The sequence below is a fragment of the Lynx rufus genome, unplaced genomic scaffold (genome assembly GCF_022079265.1).
Source record: "Lynx rufus isolate CCGP_SWC_20201006 ecotype Redwood Valley unplaced genomic scaffold, mLynRuf1.p SCAF_7, whole genome shotgun sequence".
NCBI classification, from domain to species: domain Eukaryota; kingdom Metazoa; phylum Chordata; class Mammalia; order Carnivora; family Felidae; genus Lynx; species Lynx rufus.
Window position 1 is genome coordinate 12,234,379 of NW_025814889.1, and position 26,004 is coordinate 12,260,382.

A 26,004-nucleotide genomic window follows, 5' to 3' on the forward strand; every position below is an offset into this window, starting at 1 on the left:
TGGTTTGGGTTTTGCTGGCCCCAGATGGCAATAATCAGAGTGGGCATAATTTGGGAGAAAAATTCCTTTAAAAGCATATTGTGAAAGCAGCTCCTTCCTTCCTTCCTTCTCCTCTCCCGGCCCTCTGCGACACCCCTTTACATCTAACCTCCCCGCACTCGGCCACTTGGGGTGCCTGTTACAGATTCCCTAGTCCACCAGAATCCGGACTCTGCCGATCAGGGGCAGGGCGTGTGACAAGCATCCCCAAGTGATCTTAAAGCAGGTCATCTGGAATGTTCTCTGGGAAACCCCACCTTTTACCAGTCCTTCCTCCTTGAGATCACGTGAATTACACGGACCTCCTTGTCCCCAGCATTTTTTCTAAACGTGAATCTTCATCTCCTCAGGTGCATAATCCGCTTAGCTCGCTTCCTCTCAGTAGGCCCGCCACCAAGGAAATCATCAGCATTCAAGGCATGATCAACATTAAAAAGAATTCAGATTCAGTCATCACTGGTGTTGTCAAAAAAAAAAAAAAAAAAAAAAAAGCTCAACAGCATGTTCACCTTACTCAGAGGTTTCCAACACATTTTATTTTGCAGACCACTGGTTTGTAGCTTTTGGGGACCAACATCTGTATAAATGCCTACAAAACGTCCCATCAGTGTCAGTTCCGGAGCGGCCCCTGGGCTCCCGCACACCCGCACGTATGGCTTGAGTTCCAGTCACGCCCGCGCAGCGGCCGCCCTCTGGCTCCTGGTGGAGGGCGCATCCGCGGTGAGGCCTCTTCCGGGGGCGTCCTCTCCCGAGGGCTGGTTTCCTTTGGCAAGAGGAGGGTCTGTTCTCACGGCTTTGGTGCCTGCAAGCAGGAGGCATTCAGAAACTCGCAGGGACGGGGGTGCTTTATTCTCTTAGGCAGACACTTGAGCCACCGGAGCACTCGTGTGCTTAATGACAGCGATCCCCTCCTTACTGTTTGGTGGGTTAAGACAGAAGGAAGCCTCTGTTTTTAAGTAACACAGAGAAACACCTTTTTGGATCGCCTATTTGTTCTAGAACTACAAAATTTAATTCAAGAAAATATAGGTCCCGTGAAAGACTTAAAAGTTTTATAAAACTAAAATCTAGTTTTCCCCGATAAATTGTACTTTTAGCCAAAACCCTCCCAACGCTTCTAAAATAATACTAAAGGGGGCATCTGATTATACAAGAGCATTAAAAAAAAAATTAAATATTTATTTGAATAACAAGTTTAAGTTCGAGCTGCGATGTTGGCAATGCAGATTTTTAACACAGATCACAAAAAGCGTGCACAAAAATGGACTGGCACCAAGGACAAAATAATGCTGAGAATTAGGCTAAATAACTGCTGATTTTAAGGAAACAAGAGGCCTGAATCACTATACAAAATATAAAATGTATTAAACACTACCATCCACAGAACAGTCTTTATTATGGATTATATTTAAAAATTATTTGTGTAGTTACTTATATATTGAATTGTAAATGAGTATTATACACGAACCCCCTTTCGGGGGGCAATTCCTTGTTGCACTATAGAACATCTAGTTACATCGCAAAAAGTATCCTTTTTTGCTGTCAATAAAAGAAAACAGTTAATGGTATTACTGCAAATATTAGGAAGGCTACAAAAAAAGAAATTAGATTTCTTTCTTGTCTTCAAAGTGCTTTCCATGCAGAGTTCAGCACTTGCCTCGTTCAACTGAATGCACTATTGGGAAAATGTCCTGGGTCAAAGAGATGTTCTCGAATGAGGACACCGGGCTTTACAAAGGAAAGACTGGAAGGAATCACGCGACCCTCTCACTACCGGGCTACTGTTGTGTCACTTACCAATTCCATCTTTCCAGAATCCCATTCAAGACACTTTAAAAAAAGACCAGACCAGGAACGATAAATACACACAAAATGAAAAGACACCAACTGCTATCTGACCCCACGACTGGTAATGTCTGTGCTACGTGAAAGCACCTTTAAGAAGAGCCTATGCGGCAAGAGATAAGTGTCTAAAGATTCAAAATGAATCAACAGTATTGGATAACAATATAATTCTCAACTCAGAAGCTGCCTCAAGATTAGGTGCATCTTCAGTTAATGTAACAGGAAAAAAAGGCAATGGATTTTATTTTATTAATTGCATCCACTCACAAATCGACCTAAGGTCACCAGATGTGTAGACACAATGAGATTTTTGTTGTTGTTTATAGTCTTTAATTGAAATGATGAAAAAGGAAATAGATCTATTTAAAAACAAAACCAAATAGCTAGTTGGGTCTAGATTAAGAGGTGGCCCCCGGGGTGGGGTTCACGTTCTGAGTGGCCACCTGTGGTGCGACTTCGATGATCCGGGGCTTGTCTATGATTCTGGCTGTGCGGTTGCCCTTCTCTACGATCCCAATAATCCATGCTTGGTGACCTTCCCCGTATTTGGGAGACTTTATCTCTGCACAGAATCGAGCAGCTTGCTCTCTCGGTAAACAGATTAGGAGGCCTCCTGGCAAAGGGAAAAAAAGAAAATTATCGTCAGCTGGGATTCCTGGTGAGCAGTTTCTCTGCTACGGCCTTTCCACCTCGCTTCCGCCCAGATGGCCGTTCGGCCAACAACTCTTTTCTGTCTCTACAAGAGCTGCCCCTTCCAGTCAATTGAGAATCCCACACATTAAACTGCAGAGCAATTAGCGACTTCTTGGTAAGCTACTATGTTAAAAAGCACACAACAAATTTTATTTAAACAATGAAAATGAGCTAGGTGTGACTCATTTAACAGCAGTAAGGTGTCTAAGGCCTCAATAACATACGTGGGAGCTACTTTTTTCTTGCTTCACTGAAAGAAATACTTAAAACCGAAAGAGAACTTTTCCTTTTTGACTTATCTACGTGGATTCCTCATTTTATAAAAAGGGTTTTTTTATATACTTTTTTTTTAACTTAAAACTTAAGATCAGGAAGAGGTGTAGGCCTCAGAGTATCTGGCTCTGTCCTCTTCAAAACAGAAAAAACATAAAATATGTTACAAAAACCTTCATCAAATATAGGTCAGTAGCTCAGACAGAAAATTTTATGTATTTGTAAGTGGAACTAACACAACCAGGAAAAAATATGTATCTGTACTTTTGCAAAAAAGTAAAAACTTCTCAATTTTGAATGAAGGAAACAAACGGAATTTGCCAGTAATATTAATTAATTCACTCAACACTTACTCCAGGCCCACCAGGTGGCATCAGTGGCCCACCGGGTGGCAGGCACCATTCTGGGTAGACATTGAACCAACAGCTCAGTTGTCCTCTTAGAATTTTTTTCTAGAAAGCGGATTTAAGTTTTTTGCTGTTTTTTTAAGGACAGGAAATTGAAGGGTCCTCTACAGAGGCTGTGGGAGGCCTACCAGCGAATTGCAAGCCCTCTTACAGAGCGGACTTGGGGCAGGGCTTTGGGGTCCTTGCCTCTGGCCGCACCCCAGAATCCTCTGGGCTAATCAGGCTTCCTGGGGGTCAGGTCTAACCACTGGTATTTTTTTGTTTTTTAAGGTTTTTAAGTTTTTGTTTATTTATTTTGAGAAAGAGAGAGAGGAGCAAACAGAGGGAATTGGGGGCGGGGGAGAGAGAGGGAGAGGGAGAGAGAGAGAGAGAGAGAGAGAGAGAGAGAGAGAGAGAGAGAGAGAATGAATGAATATCTCAAGCAGGCTCCACACTGTCAGTGCAGAGGCTGATGTGGGGCTCAAACCCATGAATTGTAAGATCACGACCTGAGCCAAAACCGAGTCAGATGCTTAACTGAACACCCCCGGGACCCGTACACATGGGTATTTTTAAATCCCCAGATGATCTGACCCTGTTGTCAGAGTAACTCCTGAGTTAGCAAGAAAATAGAAATAACAAAAGCTGAAAAAAGACAGAGGATATATGGGGAAGAAACACAAGAGTCAAGTTAAGGGGCACTGTGGAGACACAATATACTATCTCATTCCCGAAATTGCAATTTTAGACTTTTTCTTCAAGGAAAAAACATAACCTGTTCACTGTCCCCTATAGGTATCACAGTTAATTCAAATGCTAAGTTTCCAATGAAAGCTGAGTAATGACTCCTTTTCCCCATATTCTCCCTTCCTTCCATCCTGTCACCAAACAGAAACACTGAAATTTAACACTGCTCTCTATCACACACAGAATGGCAGGGCACCCGTGGGGCCTAAGAACATTCGTGCTAAGAAGGCCAAGGTTATCTACCAGCACTGACCTCACGCAGTTTGGGGTCATGCTCAAGTACCTGGCTGCTTCCTTGTCAGAGAAATTTCCATTAGCCTCACTAGCTTAGTCCTCAGATCTGGGCCCAGGATCCTTGTACCTGATGTCTCCGGGCAGGTCCCATGCATGAGGCCGAACATGTTTCCACAGGCCTTGCTCACGGCAGCCATCTTGGCCAGCACGGGAAGGTTGTGAATCACAAAGGACACCTCATTCCTCTGCTGCTTGGCCAGGTTCTGCGCGTGGCCCAAAATTCCAAAGCCCGTGATGTCAGTGGCAGCGTGGGCGTTGAACGTGTGCATGAGACCTGCAGCTAAGAGAGGACAGAGGACCCATTTATTACCTGGTGAAATAAATGAAGACTGAGGAGAAAAAAACCCACCTCATCTCAAAATTTTAAACAAATTTTGATCTCAAAATTCCTAATTCGTCAGGGCAATGACATACTGGGATAATGAAAAAGTAATTTGTCAAAAACATTTTTTAAAAAATGTTTGTTTATTTTTGACACATTATTATTAACTGAAGTTCATTCACCTTGGGGCTCACTCTTGATGTTGTAGTGGATGTGTTCACACATGTATGACATGTATCCATCATCAGTATCACACAGAGTAGTTTCACTGCCCTAAAAATCCCGTGCTCCACCTGTTCATCCCACCCCTCCCCCCAGCTCCTGACAACCACTGCTCTTTTTACCGTCTCCATAGTTTTGCCTTTTCCAGAATGCTAGATTTGGAATCGTAAGAGTATCTGGTCTTTTCAGATGGTCTTCTCAGAAATATGCTTTTGAGTTTCCACCATGCCTTTTGTGGCTTGATAGCTCATTTCATATTTTAAAAATGTTTATTTATTTTGAGAGAGAGAGGGAACATGAGCAGAGGAGGAGCAGAGGAGAGAGAATCCCAAGCAGGCTCCACGCTGTCAACACAAAGCCTCATGCGGGGCTCGATCCCACAAACCGTGAGATCATGACCTGAGGTGGAATCAAGAGATGGATGTTCAACTGACTGAGTTGATTTTTATAAGAAGATCTGTGTCTAGGTTCACTTCCTGCCTGTAAATGTCCAGCCGTTCCAGTACGTTCTGTTGAAAAGATGATCCTTTCTCCACTGAATTGTCCCTTCTCCTTTGTCAAAGATCAAACGATATACGTGTGGGCCCATTTCTGGCCTCTGCCTTCTGTCCCACTGATGTCCTCGTCCACCATTACCGGCATCACACTGCGGTGGCCACTGTAATTACACCGTCTTGAAGCTGGGTGGTGTCAGTCCTCCAAATGCTCCCCTTCAGCACTGTGTCGGCTGTCCCCGGGGTCTTCTGCTCTTCCATCCAAACTCAGAATCGGTTTGTCAATATCCACAAAATAACTGGCTAGGATTACGAATGGGACTGCATTGCACTGAGTTCCATTCACACATCAAGTTGGGAAGGCCTGACACCTTGATGATACTGAGTCTTTCTATCTCTGTACCTGGAACACTTCTCCATTTCTTTGTATCTTCTTTGACTTCTGTCATCAGTTTTATAGTTTTCCTCATACACAGCGTGCACGTCCTTTGTTAGATTCATACTGAAGTAGTTCATTTGGGGGGGGAGTAACTGAAAGTCTACTTTTTAAAAGTTAAATGCTTCTCATGAAATGAAATACACTCCATGTTTACAGGAGCACTCTGGAGTGAATGTGTTTTTTGGTACATTTTCTTTTTAGACAAAGATCTCTTTTACCTAAGCGCATTCGCAACAACAGAGGTGGAGAGAATTTCTAGTCCATCACGGTGGTTAAGCAACTAGACATCCATTCTATTAACACGCCTGGGCAGGGCAGGGCAGCAGGCAGCCAATGACATTTAATATAAGCAAAGACGTGCAGTTTAGCAGCTCTTCCCAGTGCCATCTTGGATGAGCTTAGAGGACACAGTGAACCCCAGTCAGTAATCAGGGTTCCATTTTTACTGATCACCATTTTGTCCCTGCATAGGGAATTACTGTTGCGAATTTTACTATGGGAATTTTAATGAATCACAATGAACTCCTTCCTGTGCAGCCAACAAAACCCAGCTTCAACCACTACCACCTTTCTGCTGGGGTCTTACCTATTCCTGCCTACTCGTTGGGGGATATGGGTGGCATGGGTAACTTTAAAGCAAACCCCAGTCATATTACCTCACCTGTAAACATTTCAGTATGTAATTCTAAAAGATTAAAAAAAAAGGGGGGTGCCCTGGCTGGCTCAGTAGGTTACACATTTCTGACTCCCGATTTCTGCTCAAGTCACAATCTCAGTTTGTGGGATTAAGCCCTGCACTGGGCTCTGCGCTGATAGCGTGGAGCCTGCTTGGGATCCTCTCAGGCCTTGCTCTGCCCTTCGCCTACTCATGCTCCCTCTCTCCCTCCCAAAAAAATAAATGTTAACAATTTTTTAAAAACATAAATAAAAGGTTTTAAAAAATTTAACTACAATACCATTATCATTCCAACACAATACTGCACGTTAACAGATTTCTCCTAAACCTCTTAATTTTTAAGAGTTTCCTCTTTTTCTCCCCCATGCCATTTGTTTGTTGTGGAGACAGTCACTTTTTCTGTGGAAGTTCCTGCATTCTGGATTTGGCCGTCTTCCCTGATGATGACCGGTTCTACCAAACTGGCAGCCAGGTCCAAGGCATGATGAGATTCAAGTTCAGTTTCTCTGATGGGGGGGTGGGGGGCATTTATCACCTCCCCACGAACCTTTCACCTAATGGTTTTTAGCAGCCACTGATGTTTGTTGAGCTTCGTTAAATCAAGGGCGCAGCAAAAATGGCAAATGTGTGATTCATTCTTCCAGCATTTATTAGAAGTAACTCTTCTAAAGAATTTAAAAAACAATTAATTTGGATTTCCCCAAATACCACCCGTATAAGAAAGGTAAAATGTGTGACTGAATCCTTTATTTTCATAATGCATGGCTAGTGCTCTAGCAACTTCCAAAGGTGGACAAGAAGTTTCAACTCTCATTATGATTTCCTTGGTTTTCAGACGCTTGATATGCTTCAGCTGACTTCAGTCACTCTTCCTTTTGATATTCAAACTGCCCCCTTTCCAGTCTGACTGGTGGGGTCAGCTCTTCCAGTTCTGGTGCAGTGACAGGACCCCATTAGCTGTTGGGGGCTCCACTACTTTCAGGCACAGGAGGTCCCGAGCTTATCTTCTGCATTTCCTTTCCCAGAGTTGAAATCAGTCATTTCCCCAAGGAGTCCTGGCACTTTTTCATGGGAAATGTTAATTTTCAGATCACAATCTGGGCACTAGGAGTTCATTACTATTGGGTTATCACTGCTTCTAGGCCTTTTCAATTGGCTTGAAAATAAGTATTTTTAGGGGAAAAAAAACAACATCCTGAGTTCATACTGTTAATTCCAAAGTAAAGATTATAGTTTATTTTTAATGTTTATTTATTTTGAGAGAGAGAGAGAGAGAGAGAACACGAACTAGTGGGGGAGGGGCCGAGAAAGAGGGAGAAAGAATCCCAAGCAGGATCTGCGAGGTCAGCACAGAGCCTGACACGGGGCTCGAACTCACAAACTGTGAGATCATGACCTGAGCCAAATCAAGTTGAACGCTTAACTGACTGAGCCACCAGGTGCCCCAAGATTACAGTTTATAACTCTGCTTCTTTGGTCTTATTTCTTTTTATTCTTAAAATTTGTTCCCAACTATACTTACTAATTTTATCATACTATACCAATATTTTCATCAACACAAACCCACTGAATACAATGACATATCTCTGTGGGTTTTTGTCCTGAGGCTGTACATTGAAAATACCAGGCTCAGAGTGATTTGAAATAATTCTTCCCCACGCAGTTTTGCGACTCCTTAACTTGATATATATTAGGCAATTTTTTTCAATGTTTTTAATGTTTGTTTATCTTTGAGAGAGAGACAGAGCGTGAGTGGGGGAGGGGCAGAGAGAGAGAGAGACACACATACACACAGAATCCGAAGGAAGCTCCAGGCTCCGAGCTGTCAGCACAGAACCCGATGCGGGGCTCAAACCCACGAACCGTGAGATCATGACCTGAGCCGAAGCTGGACGCCCAGCTGACTGAGCCACCCAGGCGCTCCTCTATCAGACAAGTCAAAAAAAGTGGTAACTTCCAAGAATAAAGACCTTTCAGTGCTTTTAGTGGCTGTACAGTATTCCATGGTAAGCACACAGACTACCCTACTCAGTAACCTACTGATGGACATTTGGGTTGTTTCCTCCATTAGAAATTGCAAACGGGCTTCAACGAATAATAGCCTCGCACACACGTCATTCCATAGGTCACAGAGGCAAGACCACGGAGTCAAAATAAATGTACATGTAATTTTGCTAGATATGACCAAATGCTCCTCCATAAGCTTCTGCCATATTGTATTCCTCCCAACAATGTACAAAAAGTAAGGACTGGGAATCTTAAATGCTCAAATACAAGCAAACTGAAAAAGCATACAAATAAAAATCTGTAAAAATCACTTTCTTACTGTTTTATGACTTAATTTGAAGGACCAAAAAAGAAAAAAGAAAAAAGGAGAAAGACTCCTTAAACAGTTTGACACATGAACAGAGAAACACAAACGAAAAGTCTTGGTCGTAAGTGAGGAGAGCAACTGAGGACAAAGAATTAAATAATTACAATTTGACTTTGGAATAGAGCCAAAGAAATATTCCTGGAACACAGACAACTAACTATGGAAAAATTTGACCCCCCCCTCCACTCCCCGCAAATTCACGAGTGGGCAAAAGGTAAATTAATTATGTTATATTTCTGGTAAATCATCCAAGGCATTAAAAATTATGTGTTCTATGATGAGATAATGTGGGAAAAAAAGAATTTGGTAATGTTAAGTAAATAAAAACACATTCCAAATACAAGTAAAATGTATGACAACCACTAGTTGAAAACATGAACAATAAAACAACAGTAAACCACCAACCAATGATAGAAAAAAACCCTGCAAGAAAACATAAATATATTAACAGAAGCTGTCTTGGGTGGTGGGACCAGGGATGATGTTTCTTCTCTCCTTTTTTCATTTTCTAAAAACTTCTATAATGAGCATATCTTTTTTTTTTATAGTAAAAAATACATATAAAATAAATGGAAAAATATATTACAGAAAAAATTTAAATGTGGCAGGTCATTATAAACCGTGGCGTACAAGCACCCTCAGAAGCTACGAGCACCATCTAGAAACGCCGAGGCAGCACTGACCTCTTACACGTATGGACCAGAAGCCCGGGCCGAGGAAGTTCTCTGCAGGAACCCGAATGCCCACTAGCAGCAGTCAGGGTAAGTCAGCGACAGAATGGACAATTGTACAGCGATGAAAATGAATTAAGTACAACTACATACACCAGGAATAACACTCAGGAGTGTTAAACGTGCACAAGACAGCAAGAAAAAGAGAACAGGTATGATTCAGTGAAGCAAAAAATTAAAAAACCCAACTAACTGCTTAAAGATGCAAGTCTTTGTGATAAAAAGATTTTAAAATACATGAGGGGGTGCCTGGGTGGCTCAGTCAGTTGGACATGTGACCCTTGATTTTGATCATGATGCCAGGGTTGTGGGATTTAGCCCTGAGTCGGGCTCTGCACTGAGCATGAAACCTGCTTAAGATTCTCTCTCCCTCTCTTGCTCTAAGATTAATAATAATAATAATAACAAAAGCAAAATACATGAGAATAAACATGGGACTCAGAGCAGGAGCTGCTCCTGCACAGGAATCTAGGAACAGAGTGTGGGAGGGACACCTTTGGGCTTCCAAGACCACGTTGTTTCTCGTACGAGACGGTGGGCACATGGGTGTTGTTCTCTTAAGCCCTGCACATATTTCATAGAATTCTTTTGCATCAACTGGACATCTCATAAAATTGTTTTTAATGTTTATTTTTGAGAGAAAGCCTGTGTGTGTGTGTGAGTGTGTGTGTGAGAGAGAGTGCGCACACACGCGCATGAACAAAGTAGGGGCAGAGATCAGAGGGACAGAGAGGATCTGAAGCAGGCTCTGGGCTGACAGCTAAGAGCCTGATGTGGGGCTCAAACTCACTAACTGCGAGATCATGAACTGAGCCAAAGTCAGATGCTCAACCCACTGAGCCACCCAGGTGCCCCAACATCTCATAAAAAATTGTAATTTAAGGAAGGGGAGAATGGCAAATGTTGGGAAAAAATAATCTGTTTTCACAGTTTTGTAAGTTAGATTATTTATTTATTTAAATGGTTATTTTTGAGAGAGAGAGAGAGAGAGGGAGGGGGGAGGGAGAGAGAGAGAGGGAGAGGGAGAGAGAGAGAGAGAGAATGAGCAGGGAAGGGGCAGAGAGAGGGAGGGGGACAGAGGATCCAAAGCGGACTGTGAGCTGTCAGCACAGAGCCCAATGCAGGGCTCAGACTCACGAACTGCGAGATAATGACCCGAGCCAAAGTTGGATGTTCAACCAACTGAGCCACCCAGACACCCCAAGTTTATCAATTTTTAAGACAGAGAGAAAGGGAGAGTGCGCCCATGGATGCGAGCTGGGGAGGGGCAGAGAGAGAATCCCAAGTGCAGGCTCCATTTCAGGAACCGTGAGATCATGACCTGGGCCGAAATCAAGAGTTGGACACTTAACTGGTTGAGCCACTCAGGCGCCCCATATTGTCACATTGTGAAGTGATTCAGAGTGTCGGAAAAGCTCTTTTAAGATCCCCTGGTCAGCCCTACCATTTCTTCTTTTTTCAATAACTGAAGAGTTCATTGGCTTAAGTACCATATCCGTTTGGTGCAGTCATTTGGGGGAAACTGAAGGATTGAGGGGAGAGGACAAAGAAAGTACGTTCAAATCTGTTTCTGACTGCTTGCTCAGGGAACTCGGAAGAACCGAATGAAGAGTGACTTTTCTAAGGAAACGGTTTTTGAATTTCATCTTCAAAGTTCCCGGACAGGACGCCCCACAACCCACGTCCTTACAGCATGCAATTAATGAGGAGAAAGAACACCGGTATTTCCAGAAAAAAACCGTATAAATTTCCTTCACTGCCTTACGTTGATGGAATTTGTGGTACTGGAGAAAGAGCAATTTTGGAGACAGACAGATTTGGGTTTGAGAACAGCATCTGCCTGTACTTACGTACTTCCTTTCGGCCAAAGGGGAGAAATAGGATCCAATTCACAGAATTATGAAAAGGAAAATATCCATGAAGTACCAAAAAGAAAGCTAGCAGGTGGCAAAGTTAGCTCATTCGATGTAACGAGTACCCACAGTGTGCCCCGCGTTCTTCTCCGCGCTGGGGACACCACGGCAAACAAAACAAACAAAACTCTCTGCCCTCTTGGAGCTGACGCTCTAAATGCTGGTTTGCTTCCAAATCATCTGCACAGATGCTTTTCTAGAAACAGTTCCTCTGGCACATCAGAGGTTAGGACTTCAAAGACTCACGAGAAGAGCTTCCTTCTTAATTATGCAATATGCCTGGTGTTTTCTATCTGCATATGAAAGGCAGGAAAAGGGGAGAATATGATGCTTCAACTCTATGAGAAGTAATTCCCTCAGCAACCCTTGCTGCTTTCAGTAAGGAGAATTCTGCTTCTGGAACTTTCCTGGTTTATTTTATTAATTTTTTTTCTTTTTTCTTTTTCTTTTTTTTTTTTACCATTTATTTATTTTTGAGAGACAAAGAGAGACAAGAGACAGAGCATGAGCAGAAGGGGCAGAGAGAGAGAGAGACAGAGAGAGAGAGAGAGAGAGACAGACAGACAGACAGAATCCAAAGCAGGCTCCAGGCTCTGAGCTGTCAGCACAGAGCCCGACACGGGGCTCGAACTCACAAACCATGAGATCATGACCTGAGCCAAAGTCGGACACTTAACCAACTGAGCCACCCAGGTGCCCCTTTCCTATTTTATTTTAATCTGCTTTTAAAACTTAGTACCAAAACATTCACTCAATTACCATACATAGAGACTGTGAAATAGCCTCAATTTCTTACTAAATTGTTCAGAAAGGAATAGACCATAATACTACAAGCATTACAAGCAGTAGTTTCAAATCCTAGGTCCCCACTGATTAGCTGTGTGACCCTGAATGAGTTGGTAGCTACCTTGTAAGGTTGTCCTAAAAATTAAACAGGAAAGTAGGTCAAGTTCCTGATATACAATAATTACTAAATAAATGGTAACCACTATTATTACATTTTATCAGTATTAGGAAGCTAGATGAGAAATAAAATGTAGAGGAAAAAATTATGACATGTCTATTCCTTTATACACACAAATGTGGGAATCAACAATGAGAACACCTCGAAATAATAATACTTTTTTTCTTTTTTTTTTTTTTAGAGAGCGAGAGTGCAAGTGTGAGCAGGGGAAAGGGGCAGCGGGAGAGACGGAGACAATCTTAAGCAGGCTCCACGCTCGGTGTGGAGCCAGACACGGGGCTTGACCCCACGACCCCGGAATCATGACCTGAGCCACAGTCGAGTCAGACACTCAACAGTCGGAGCCGCTCAGGCGCCCCACTAAGCCAAATACTTTCGAAAGTATGCTATATAAATTTCACTTCCATTTAATCGGGGCACAGAGGAAGTCAATACTGCCCATAATCACAGAAATTTAGAACTAGAAGGAACAGAGAGAAAATAGAACTTCAACACTTCTCTGCGCCTGGCACTGCTGTCACTGTGGGGGGATCTAAGCAAGAGGGGGACAGAGGCGCTGGCAGGGCCACGGCGCCCCGGACCCCAGGCGCACAGAGGAAAGTGTGCTGGAGGAAAAGCTTTCGCGCCCTCACGCCCTCGTCCGATGCAATGTTTCGCCCAGTCCTCAGTCATCCGTTTTCTCGAATGCAAGTCACGTTTAAAATGCGTTTCTGTCAGGAACGCACAGAGTATCTGGATTCCTACTACTGACCTATGACCCCAAACCAGGGACACACAGACGGGCCTGCAGTACTGGCCGAGACCGTACGTGGCCCACAGAGCCTACACTGTCTCCCTTCTGGCCGATCCCGCCTCTTACCTGTTCTGTTGAGCCTGGCCATGTTCATCATTGCCTCCTGGTATGCCAACTCGACATCTTCTTGGGTGACCACCAGCTTGATCTTATTCCATTTTTCAGGCTAATGACGGGAACAGAGGTTAGGAGGAAAAGAGAGGGAAAAAATGTGATTAATCTTCTAACCACTGAAGAAAAGTGTATTTTTCCCTTTGTCACCTTCTGGCGGTTTCCCTGACCTAAATTTGTACACAAAGGTAAGTTTTCCAACTTGCTCTCGTGACTAGCGTTTCAGGGGCCCCTTCAGACAGAGAATCGTGCGATCTTTTCTGTTCTTGACCCCCAACTGTCGTGCGTGGCCCAGGCCTGTAGCGTGCCGGCCACGGAAAACCAGCAGGATGCGCCACGCACGCACACAGTCCAGGTGCCCCTGCTTCTCCTCCCCACCTCCTCTAATAAGCTGATGGCTCGCATTTTCATACAACTACACTTTTACTGACTTCACCTAAACTCTGCATCAAGCCATCTGGGTGGACAAGAGACTACGAAAACAGCTTCGGGGCGCCTGGGTGGCTCAGTCAGTTCAGTGACCCACTCTGGGTTTTGGCTTAGGTCATGGTCTCACAGTTCTTGGGATCGAGCCGCATCAGGCTCTGCGTGGACAGCGTGGAGCCCGCTTGGGATTTTGTCTCCCTCTCTCTGCCCCTCCCCCCATTCATGCTCACGTGCTCACTCTCTCTCTCTCTCTCTCAAAAATAAACTTAAAAAAAAATAGAGAATTTGATTGCATGCACCCCAAGGACAGCGTTGGGTGACCACAGAGGAGATCACGAAGGTCAGGGGAAAAGAGGCTTCCTTTCTTCCACAGTCTGATTTCCAAAGAATCTAGCATCACAATGTGGGTTCATGACATACTACCATTACGCTCCGTTAGCGGCCATCATTCAGGCATTCGTTGTCTTTAATAATATCCAACGATCCACCACCCAACGCAGTAACTGAAGTCCATCCCTGCGATCCTCCCTTGGCCCACAGCTCCCTGTCCTCCCCCAGAGGTAACCACCTCATTCTCCTGCCACACAAAGTAGTGTTCTCATACACACAGGTGCCAGGACAATATACCCTTGGGTTGCTTCTGACCTTCGTGAAAGGGTATTAGGCTGCTACACGACCTTCACATCTTGCTTTTTTCAATTTTGCGCATTGAGAAAAGGACAGGTGGTGTCAGATTGGGGGTAGGGAGCAGGCTCCCAAACCCTTCGTCTTTCAGGCTCCTCTGCCTCACCTACTACCAGTAACCTTGTTGAATTACTCAGACCTGGGTGGTCCTATGCAAAGTCACTGTGGATTGCTGGCCTGTGATGGCTTTCCAATCCGATGTACAGGTGATCATACCTGATGGGAAACCTCCCCTCATCACAGGACGGAAGGGAAAAATAACTAAAGAATGTGGCTTAGAGATCTTCTGTACTCTGCTGTATTGAGCAAGATATACCTGGCTGATGAATAACGTAAAATTATTATTCCTTTTCAACTGTTTCTCAGGAATGGTAGTTCAGATGACAGTTGCAGAAACGAAAAGCATCAAGTTATGTGAGACTACGCCACAACTGGATTCATTTTTGAATTGTTATGGCAAGGAGAAAATCCTAAACGAAGTATGATTACAGCTCAGCGGAAAAGTGACTCGGAATAAATAACTTCATATTCTAGATGCTTCCTCCATGAGATAAATATTTATCAATATGTTGTGAGTTACTAATTATGACTCATTATAATTATAACTCATTATAACTATATTTAGTTATAACTAAATATAACTCATTTATATAAAATAAATAAAACAACCAGAAACCTCAAGACTAAAATAATTTGTCAGTAACTGTGCCCGTAGTTCTACCCCAAACACTACACTTTCTGTACACTCTCCTTTTGTTAGTGATGCTTAAGACACAAAAGATAAAGCATTTAATACGCGTAACTCTGTCTTTAACATAGGACGACGGACAGTTCCTAGAATTTCTGTAAGGATGTGGCTGATAAAACACTTCCCGGCAGTGCGACTATTTCGAGAAGACAGAATGAAGACGTGTGGCAGATCTGCGATGTGTGCAAACACGTGCAAGGGGACGGGCTTACTTCCGGACGAGACGCGGTGCTCGCTCTGGACCAGACACACCTTCTCGAGAAGCGAACTCCGGTGCCAGGCCCGGGAGACGCGCAACCGATCGGATGTGCGAGGTGAGCGCCCTGGTCTCCAAACCAGCCGCCCCAACAAAAACTACCCCGCCCCCCGCCCACAATGGCAAGCAGCGGTTCACTCACGATATCCAGCCACTGGTGCACGGCCACGGCCACCTGCGTCCCCAGGGGCTTCGTCAGCACAAGCACGTCCCCCGGTACTGCGTTATCTGGCCTGGAGAAGAGAACAAGGCGGGTTCCAGTCAGGGGCACAGAAGAGACAGACGCACTATCAGCAGAACAGGAGCAAGAAGAGGCTGGTGAAAACTATCTGTGCTTACTTAAATTTAAGCCAAACACCATCAGCGGAGTAGAACCTTCCAACTTAGCGCTGAGGCTGCCGCTGGACCAGAAGCAATGACAGAACTGAGGAGCGTGCAATCACCCACAGGTCCCCCCCACCCCCGAGAAGCGTCTGAAGAAGCAAATCACTTAACCTTCAGCCCCGCTTGTGTGCGATTCTCAGTACAGGCCCACCGTGGTTCTGGGACAACCAGACTTCTGATACCAGGGCTGTTTTTCACAAGCACTTACGAGGTAGAGACGCAGTGGGATGTGGCTCAAATCTGCCAGTCTAACGTTTAGGCGACTTCAGCAAAGTTCTCAAACTCAGACTGTTCAACAGTAAGTTTCCTACCCGGCCCCAGACAGAATCCTTGGTTGTTCCTGGTCTGTTTTTGTTTTTTTTTTAAATGTATAGACTTCTCTCTAAGTTTATCTAGAGAGTGAAAGCATACACACACACACACACACACACACACACACACACACACACACACGTGAGAGATCGGGGGAGGGGCGGAGAGAGAGACCCCAGCAGGCTCTGTGCTGTCAGCATGGAACCCGATGCAGGGCTTAAACTCACAAACCGTGAGATCATGACCTGAGCTGAAATCAAGAGTCTGACACATAACTGACTGAGCCACCCCAGCGTCCCTGGCGGTTCCCTCTCAAAGAGGGAAGGCAAACACTGACAACATGAGGACCGATCCCCAAGCCACACTCCTATTATGCTGCATCATCACTACAGGAGGCACCTGTGTCTTCCTGGCCACCCAGCTGCTCTATCCTCCAATGGCAGATGACGCACTCCCTCACCCACGTCAATTACAACGCCCGGGGCACAGACTTCAAGTCAACAAATAACTCCCCGACTCATCCTATGTCTCTATCCGCTGTTAGGTTTGAAAAATGTTAACTCTATTAACAGTTTACAAGAAACTCATTTTCCAAAAACTAGACCTTAAGACATAAAAGTCTTCAGCTCTGACTCAACCACACCTTAATGCTTATATGGTCTTGCACATCACAGGTTATGTGTAACCCATAAAAATTACTATCAACAAGTTACATGCAATAAAACTGACGGGTTATTTTTAAGTTTACGGGCACTATCTTACGAAATATAATCATGTGTATACGCTCATTCCTATTTTACAAGCTAAACGTACATACTGTTGACCAAAAAAAACCCACCGAAGCTTGTTTTATTATTTTTCCTTTCTAATTGTTGCAACTGCTAAGTGCTTTTTCTACCAAAAAGCTGAAATGTGTGAGGCAGATAGACTTTCAGGGTCTTCTGTCCTCTCTATGTGGCAAGTTTGAGAACCGCCCACATAAAAGAGAGGAAAACAAAACTCTGATGTAAGTAAAAGGCTAGACCCCTCGCACGAAAGCTGTCAGATAATGTGTCTAAAAGGAGCTCCAAACAATCAAAAACCGGGCAAAAGACACGAATATATGAAAAACACGCTCAACTTTACTCACGAAGAAGTAAGGTTTAGGCCACCAAACTGACTGGCAAAGAACAAGAGGTCTGTTACCAACACGTGGCCTTCCCATTCGCTGCTGCCAGAGCCTCTCTGAAGGGCAGCCTGGAGACACCCAGTGCAGATAGTCCGCACACACACTGGACCCAGCAATTCTACTATGAAGTATTTCTTACCGAGAGCCACACTCACGCAAAATGATCGGTGTGTAAGGGTACACACCGACCGAAGTACTATTTACAATGTCAAAATAATTGAAAATAATCTAAATGTCCACAGTAAATTGGTTAAAAATTGGAAAAAGTGGTTGCCCAGTCCAGGAAGGGAAACTGGTGACAAGGAATGGGGGAGGGACTCTGCATTGTAGACCTTTCTGGATCTTTTGAATTCTGAACCGTGCGGACACGGTGCCTCATAGTATTTACTCATAAAAAAGGGTAAACGAATGGAGTTTCGAATCCTTCAGAAAATGGGACACGGTGGCTTTTCTTAACAAGACGTCAAACGTGAAAAGTTAACAACTTGTATCAAGAGAGACTCGTTCAAAAAGAGAGAGAAAGAGGGGCGCCTGGGTGGCTCAGTCGGTTAAGTGTCCGACTTTGGCCCAGGTCATGATCTCGTGGTTCGTGAGTTGGAACCCCATGTTGGGCTCTGTGCTGACAGCTCGGAGCCTGGAGCCTGTTTCAGATTCTGTGTCTCCCTCTCTCTCTGACCCTCCCCCGTTCATGCTCTGTCCCTCTCTGTCTCAAAAATAAATAAACATTAAGAAAAAAAATTTTTTTAAAAGAGAGAGAAAGAGAGAAGGGGAGAGAATCTTTCCCAAGATCCAGAAAAGGCCAGAAAACACAGGAAAAGATGCTCGCATTATTAGCTACCGAGGAAATGCCCATTTCACTTAGGGCTGTGTCACCTCCCACCCGCTAGGACGGTTGCCATCAAACATGCAGACAAGAACCAGGACTGGTGAGGACATGGACGTTCTCCCATGCTGCTTCTTTGGATGTAAAACGGTGCCACTGTTGGGAAAGCCATGTGGCGGTTGCCCACGATACACAGTTACCACAGGACCCAGTAGTTCTTAGGTATATACCCGTGGGACAGGGAATGTACGTCCACACAAAAGTTCACAGCAACATCATTCGTTAACACATCCATCAACTGTGAACACACCAATGTCTAACATGGGCAAATTCACAAAACAGAAAGCACACTACTGGTTTCCAGGACGGGGGGGTGGGAGGGAACTGACAGTGACCACTAATAGATACAGGATTTCTTTTGGGGGCGATCCAAACGTTCTGGTATTGGACAGCAGTGATGGACGCACAACCTTGTGAATGTGAAAAACCAATGAAGTGCATACTTTAAAAAAGTTTAATTTTACGTGGTATGAAATTTTGTTAAATAAATTGTACCTTAATGAATAAAATCTAGTGGGTGCCTGGCTGGCTCAGTCACAAGAGTGAGTGACTCTTGATCTCGGGGTCGCAAGTTAGAGCCCCAGGTCGGGTGCAGAGATTACTTAAACAAATACGTATTTTAAAAAATCCAGAATTTTTAATAAACAGGAATAAGGCACTGATGCATGCTACAAAATGATGAACCCTAAAACCATCATGCTAATATTATGTGAAGTCACAGAAGGCAGAAGGGGAGCAGGGGGAATGTGACGGACATTGAAGGAGGGCGGGTTTCCAGCTGGGGTGACGGAACGTTCTAGATCAACTCTGGTGACGGATGCGTACCTCTGTGAACGTACCGAAGATCACTGCTTTGTGTACTCTAAATGTGTGGATTGTATGTGATGTGAATGAGCATCTCAACAAATCTTTGCCAAAAAATGAAAAAGGGGGAAGCAGGTCAGGAGACACGAAACAGAAATCAACTTACATGATAAATTCGTTGGGCTGGCAGACGGTGGTAGCCACTCCTCCCAAAACGATCCAGGGGTTTAACACCGTCTGGCCACCCGTCACAGACGTCCCTGCCTCCTCGGCTGCGTCTTTAAAACCCTGTATAATTAGGGGCATCACTTTATCCCTTTCCTACGGTTTAAAAGAACACAAATGAAAAGTCACATAATTCAGTTCAAAACGCAGGAAAGAGAATCCACCCTTATAGTTTTAACAAAAGACTGTAGGGGCACCTGCGTGGCTCAGTTAATTGCCCGACTTCGGCTCAGGTCATGATTTCGTAGTTCCCAAGTGTGAGCTCCACGTCAGGCTCTGTGCTGACAGCTCAGAGCGTGGAGCCTGTTCAGATTCTGTGTCTCCCTCTCTCTCTCTGCCCCTCCCCCGCTGCGCTCAGTCTGTCTCTCTCTCTCTCTCAAAAATAAATAAAAACATTAAAAAAAATTTTTTTACATAATAAAAGATTGTAAAGCCCTGAAGGAAGTCCTGGAAGCTTACAGATGGGGCAGGGAATAACAGAAAGAAATACGGAACAGTTGACATTGTAACCATTTTATCAGAAGTTAGAAGTTGTTCTAGGTTACAATGTGAACGAAGCCCAGATAACAGAGAATTAAAAACTAGAATATGACTGGATACACAGGTCTGCCCTAAATCTGAGCCAGCAACTTACATGGTTCCCAAGAATTCCAAGACTAGCTTAAAAAAAAAAAAATTCAATTAATTTAAAAAAAAAAGGGAAAAAAAAAAAAGAACTCTAGAGCTAGCTTAATACGCATCCACATGCCCTTCTCCAGAGCCTGTTCAAGTTATGACCCAAGCGCATGTTGTGGGGGCTTTACTGCAAATAGGCAGGGCAAGACTTCTTTTGGGGAACAAAAATGATCTAAATGGAAACCCTCTCTGTGTCCACCAGCAGGCACTGGCAGCAAGGCCACAGACACTGCCGAGTGAGCCATAAACACACACGACACCCGTCTCTTCACCATCCACATCAGCGACCCGAGCAGCAAGCAGAGGAAGGCGGCCAGCCTCCGTGCCACAAGCCGGGGGTCTGCAGGGCGGGCCCGGTCCACACGCCTGGCACGGAGGTGCTATTACTGTGGCCTAGACTTTATCAAACAAACATGACTGTCTTGGCTTCAGTCTACCTGGAAGAGAGAACGGGAAGCAGGTGGTGGAAACGAAAAGAAGAATAGGCCAGACTCTCTATTTTAATTCACGGACAGCTGCCAAAAACTAAACAGGGAGCCCGACAAGAGTAGGAAAGCTGCACTGCCTGGCCGCCTCGCTTTACAGACGAGGGACGCAGGGCGACCCGGTCAAGTGACGCCCCTGAGACAACAACACTACTTACCCTGTCCGTCATCTTATTACTGATTCCAAGGAGCATCAGCATATTGTCACATTCCGTGACCCCCATCGCGTAGAGGTCGCTGAGGACATTGGCACATGCTATCCTGCCCTGGAAGAGAGGGGAGGCATGAGCAAGGACAAGTAGGGGACTTTCCGTGTGTGCCTACAGGGCACGTCCCAGAACTCGGGGACTTTCCAGGGATGTGGTCCCCGTTTTCTGTGTCCTGCATTCAGTCACAGAACCACTAGGTCGTTCCTTCAGTCTTTCTCAGACATTCCTACAGCAGTTATTTCCATGTTCTTTCCCGTTCTAAGATATTGGGAGAAATCTGCAATTTACGTAGATGGGGAATGGGGGTTGGGGGCACACGCTGGGGTGAGCGAGGCTGGAGCGGATGGTTCTGGGAGGAGAACTATAGAAGGAGAAAGTTTGAAAACAACAGTCCTAAAGCAATCTTGGAAACGGCCATGTATCCTAAACAGACGCTAAAAATATGTTGACTTTACTGGTTACAGAGAAGACGGTTTTTTATAATACAGGGAGGGAGAAATTTTGGTAGCTTCTTTTCAAGGCTCTAGAAGATAAACAGGAAAAACATCTTGGTTGAGAAATCAAAAAATAGAAGAGACAAAAAAAAACCCAAAAAACAAAACAAAAAAAAACCATCCAAGCTCGAAGTCAGATTGTTTTCTAAAGAAAATAAAAAGTGTTTCCAGTGAGCTATATTATTTAATAGGGGACTTCAAAATGATTCAAAAGAAATGTGGTAAGATTTTGTTCTTTTATCACCACTGGAGATTTATTAAAGAGAAGTTGTCGGGGCGCCTGGCTGGCTCAGTCAGTAGAGCATGCAACTCTTGATCTCAAAATTTTGAGTTTGATCCCCACGTTGGGTGTAGAGATGACTTAGAAATAAAACTAAAAATAAAATAAAATAACATAAATGTTAAGTTGTCACTTCTAGACAGTGAAAGAGAAAAATAACAAATTTTTCTTCTGATATAAGGACAATCAAACCCCCAAGGATTATTTCCAGCAGCTGGTTCATGGCTTGTTGAGGTTTCCTTACAACTTCCTGGCCGATCAGCAGTGAGCTTAGAAGCAGCACTAGCAAGGGCCACAGGTGTTTTGCACCTTGGGGGTGTAGAGCTGCAGCAATTTTCTGTCCCTTCTGTCCTGGGCTCTCTCACGTGCTTTTAAGACATGCTGGATAAAGGATGGATTCCGGTTCTAGCACCTCTGCCTCTGGTGGCGCCTGGGGTGTGGTGCAGGTCAGGCTCAGGAGAGAAGAGACATGCAGAGGCCAGACCAGGTTTCTAGTAAACTGTATGCGTGTCGCTGGCACCTGAGAGGTGATCTTCCTCCTCCCCGCACTTAGCTGTCTCATGGCCTAGGTCCCTATGTGTGAGGCTTGATCCCAGTGCCCATGGCACACAGGGAGGACCATTTCCTAACAATGGGACGTTCCCAGTCGCTTCATCGGCTCCTTGTCTGGTAGGGTAGGGGTTAAAGTTGGTTAGACCAAGGGGTTGCTGGCGTAACCATGCACAGAACAAATGGAAAATATATCTAGGCAGGCCACGATCAGCAGCTAGAAACTTCAACGCAGCAGTTCGGACATGTATTCTACACAGTGGCAGCTAACACACCGAGGTGGATGGTGACCAGAATCAGAATGAATGGTCAAGAAGCTTAACTGTGGTGAGATGCTAAGCTGTTTACTTCCGGAAGGAAACATCTAGGATCAGTCCCGCTACAGAGTATGGTTAACACATCTAAGCCTGAAACACAGGAGTGTGGAGTTGACAACGGTCAGAGAGAGAAAGAAAGAAGGAAACCACAAACAGGTCAGTCAACACACATGCTGAGACAACAGGTGTCCGTGCAGACGTGCATCAGGTCCAAGAGCAGCAGAGGGCTCACCGCGTCTGCTGTGACTGCCTTCCGCAAGGTACCAAGTGTGAGCAGGGCACAGATCCACTGGCTCCACGTGCAGAAGTCAGGGCAGGGCGGGACGAGAACAAGTTGGGTGTGACAAAAACAAAATCCCCAGCCACAGCCCCAAACCCGACCAGCAAGCAGTCCCAGATGTAAAAACGCACCAGGGTCAAACTCACCATCATGTAAGGGTCATCGACGATAGGATAAATGTAATCCGTGGTCTGAACCAAAGAAAGACCGCCGTGCCTCAAAGGAATGACACAAGTATCCATTCCAATGCCTGCAAAGATGAAAGTTACCATCACCCAAAAGTCAAATGGAAAAGCCGTTTCATTTCCTACCACTGGTGTTGTGAAGACGAACAGTCGTGTGCACGACACTTAAGGAACAATGCACCCTGCCAATAAAGCAGCATGTTTCCTATCAAGTAGCATTAACTGAAATAAACGTGAAACATAACTAGCTTAAGGTAGAAAGTGAGAATAAAATTCGTTAGTCATGAAGACTCAACTTCTACACGGTACAATTTTTAGACTTTAACGATGCTTCAAATGGAAATTTCCCCTTCATATTACTGTATCATGTGACTGGCACCACAGAGAATTTCCTTAAAGATGAGAAAGTGTAAGTACAACTTGGGTTGTCTTATCTATACGTGCTTTCTGAACCGATCTTCAGGCAATTATTCTATTTTCCCCAACAGAAAATCTGTAAAATCTTTTACACACGTAAAAAAAAAAGTTATGGGGCACCTGGGTGGCTGGGTCGGTTGAGCATCCAACTTTGGCTCAGGTCATGATTTCGTGGTTCGTGAGTTCGAGCCCCACATCAGGCCCGCTGCTGTCAACTTGTCACTGGAACAGGTATTCATATTCATTGCTTCCAGTCAAGCAAGTACATACTCTGTGGTACCCAGGTGATCTGTTACGTAGGTTCCCGGAAGCATTTTTTAAGGGGAAACTTTAACATTTCATGTTATTCCTCTTGTGGAAAACTTGTAAATGTCACCTTTACTAACTTACATTATGAACAGGGAAAAATACTTCGCTAAACAGGACTGTAGGAAACATTTCAATTCATTAAGAATTGTTTCTAGGGGCTCTTTCCCGGTCTCTCACAAAAAAAAAAAAAAAAAAAAAAATTGTATCTAAATGTTTAGAAAGATAACATGGACAATTGATGATCTAATTAGAAATGATTCCCTTTTACTCAAATCAGTTTAGAAATGATGAAGACTGGGCTGCCGTAGGCTACCTTTCTTTGAAAATCACCTGTAATGCAGGTGTTCTCAAATTCAGACTGGCCTTCCCACCAAGTAAGCCGAATACCGAGTGCTTTCCTATGCGTCTCTCCAAAGGATGCCCTCCAGACCTCTTGGGATTATTTCAACTTTGTGGCGAACAGCCGAAGGCAGAGAAAGAGTCAGGATGAAACAGCAAAGGACACAAGCGCACAGCAGGCACCCTCGCAATTCAGAATTCCAAATCAGAATTCCAAACGGAAGGAGAACAAGTCCTGTCTGTATCAGGCTGAAGTGAACACACCAGTACCTTTCATGTTTTGCTTGAGCAACACTGCTGAGGCACAGCTAACCCAGATCCACAACGGCAAAATACCCAACAGAGGCCGACTCATAGGGCACCTTACTGCCCCTGGCCTTGACCCCTTATTACGAATGCAAAAACAAAATCAGGTTTAATAAAAAGTCAGAGGCTCATCGAAGGCGGGCTGATTTTCTGCAAAGCAGTGTCTGGACGGCAAGTCTCACAGATCTGTGACAATGGAGCCGGCTGCCCAGGTAGTGAGTGATCCCCAGCGGGAGGTCAGACCGAGCAGGGAAATGCACGGAAATTCATCCCCGGCAGGTAAGTGCCAAGGTGAAGAACCACAATTTAACTCATACTGACTCTCCCTACATTGGTAATGCCAACAACAGGTTATTCTGAGAATGTTACTATTTGCTTTAGAAAAGAGCGAAACACTGTTTTCTTCGGGGTTTTCATGTAAACTACAGGACTCCTGAAATAGACTGAATGCAGTTGCTGAATGTTAGCTTTCAATGTTTCTAATCTGGTTAATCCTAAATTTGAATTAAATAAATTTGAGGGGCGCCTGGGTGGCTCAGTCAGTTAAGCGACTGACTTTGGCTCAGGTCACGATCTCACAGTTTGTGAGTTCGAGCCCCGTGTCGGGCTCTGTGCTGACAGCTAAGAGCCTGGAGCCTGCTTCGGATTCTGTCTCTCCCTCTCTCTCTCTGCTCCTCCCCTGCTCACGCTCTGTCTTTCTCACTCTCAAAAGTATATAAACATTAAAAAAAATAAATAAATTAGAATCGTGAAGAACTTAATTTCTACTTATATGCCGCATCAGAGCATTCTGAGTGGTGACTCTTGAGCCTGTGTACCAAAAAACCCAACATTTCATTAGTAACGTTTCAGATCAACTATATTTACATGATGTTTTTTATACACAATGCATTAGGTTAAATCAAATATGTTAGAATTAATTTCTTCTGACGCTGTTTTAAAGATTCAGAAATTTGAAATTATACATGTGGCTCACATCACATTTCTTTTGGACAGCACCAGTCCGGTCAGTGGTGATTGGGGGAGAGAGGGACAGTCCAGGGAGAGGGCAAGCGGTAACAGAGGAAATTGCCACAGAGTGGAGGAAGCCTCAAATACCAGAATGAGCGGTGCAGATTTAATTAGCAGTGGATGCTGGAGAATTCTAAGCTCTCAGCAAGACTGAAGCCGTCAAGAAAAAATAACCCAATGATCACACCATCACCACCAGTGATGGTGATCAATACTCGATAGCTCGTAAGTACCAGGCAAGAAGCACTGATTTCAACATTTCTTTAGTTAGAATACATCTAAATAAACATGTGTACATTTAACAACTGTTACATCTTAGAACCCGGGAGGTAGGACACTCTAGCTTGGAAACAGATAGGGGTGCCTGGGTGGCTCAGTTGGATAAGCTACCAACTTCGGCTCAGACATGATCTCACAGTCGGTGAGTTTGAGCCCCACATCGGGCTCTGTGCTGACAGATCGAAGCCTGGAGCCTGCTTCGGATTCTGTGTCTCCCTCTCCCTCACTCTTGCTCGTGCTCTCTCTCTCCTTCTCAAAAATAAACAAAACATTAACAAAAATTTAGAAACAGATACACACGGTACGTATACACACACAAATAATTTCTGGTACTTCCAACAATTACAAACAGTTCATCTTACCGACTGGGAAACTGTCACTCAGAAGGGTAAGACCGTGCACAGATTACCATTAGTGACAAGTAAGTGACTGTTGTCAGGATACGAATCTACATCCAATTCCAAAGCAAAGTTGTTGCTATCTGGATATACCACTTCTGTACAAGGTTCTAACACTATGCTTTCTTCAGCGTCCCTTTGTTTGCAACCTGGGGTCCGTGTACCCCTAGAGAACACCGTGAACGCTACATTTTGTGGGTGTGCATTTTTCTGGGAAAGGGTCACGGCTTCCAATGACTTCTCAAGAGCCCTGTGTGACTAGACT

The 26,004-nt window shown here is 44.4% G+C and overlaps 1 protein-coding gene across 7 annotated transcripts in view; it reads right to left on the reverse strand.

The window, feature by feature from the left end:
- Positions 1-538: 538 nt before the first annotated feature.
- Positions 539-26,004, reverse strand: part of SEPHS1 (selenophosphate synthetase 1) — a 30,237-nt gene continuing 4,771 nt past the window's right edge. For 5 of the 7 annotated variants that reach the window (XM_047066173.1, XM_047066175.1, XM_047066172.1 and 2 more), the window contains 7 exons: positions 22,642-22,745; positions 20,525-20,632; positions 19,148-19,302; positions 15,573-15,663; positions 13,272-13,371; positions 4,345-4,557; positions 539-2,497 (listed from right to left, as the gene is read on the reverse strand). In XM_047066173.1, the coding sequence (XP_046922129.1) occupies positions 2,283-2,497; positions 4,345-4,557; positions 13,272-13,371; positions 15,573-15,663; positions 19,148-19,302; positions 20,525-20,632; positions 22,642-22,745 (986 nt within the window). In that variant the 3' untranslated portion in view covers positions 539-2,282. The remainder of the gene's footprint in view (positions 2,498-4,344; positions 4,558-13,271; positions 13,372-15,572; positions 15,664-19,147; positions 19,303-20,524; positions 20,633-22,641; positions 22,746-26,004) is intronic. The other 2 variants (XM_047066176.1, XM_047066177.1) reach the window with 2 other exon arrangements.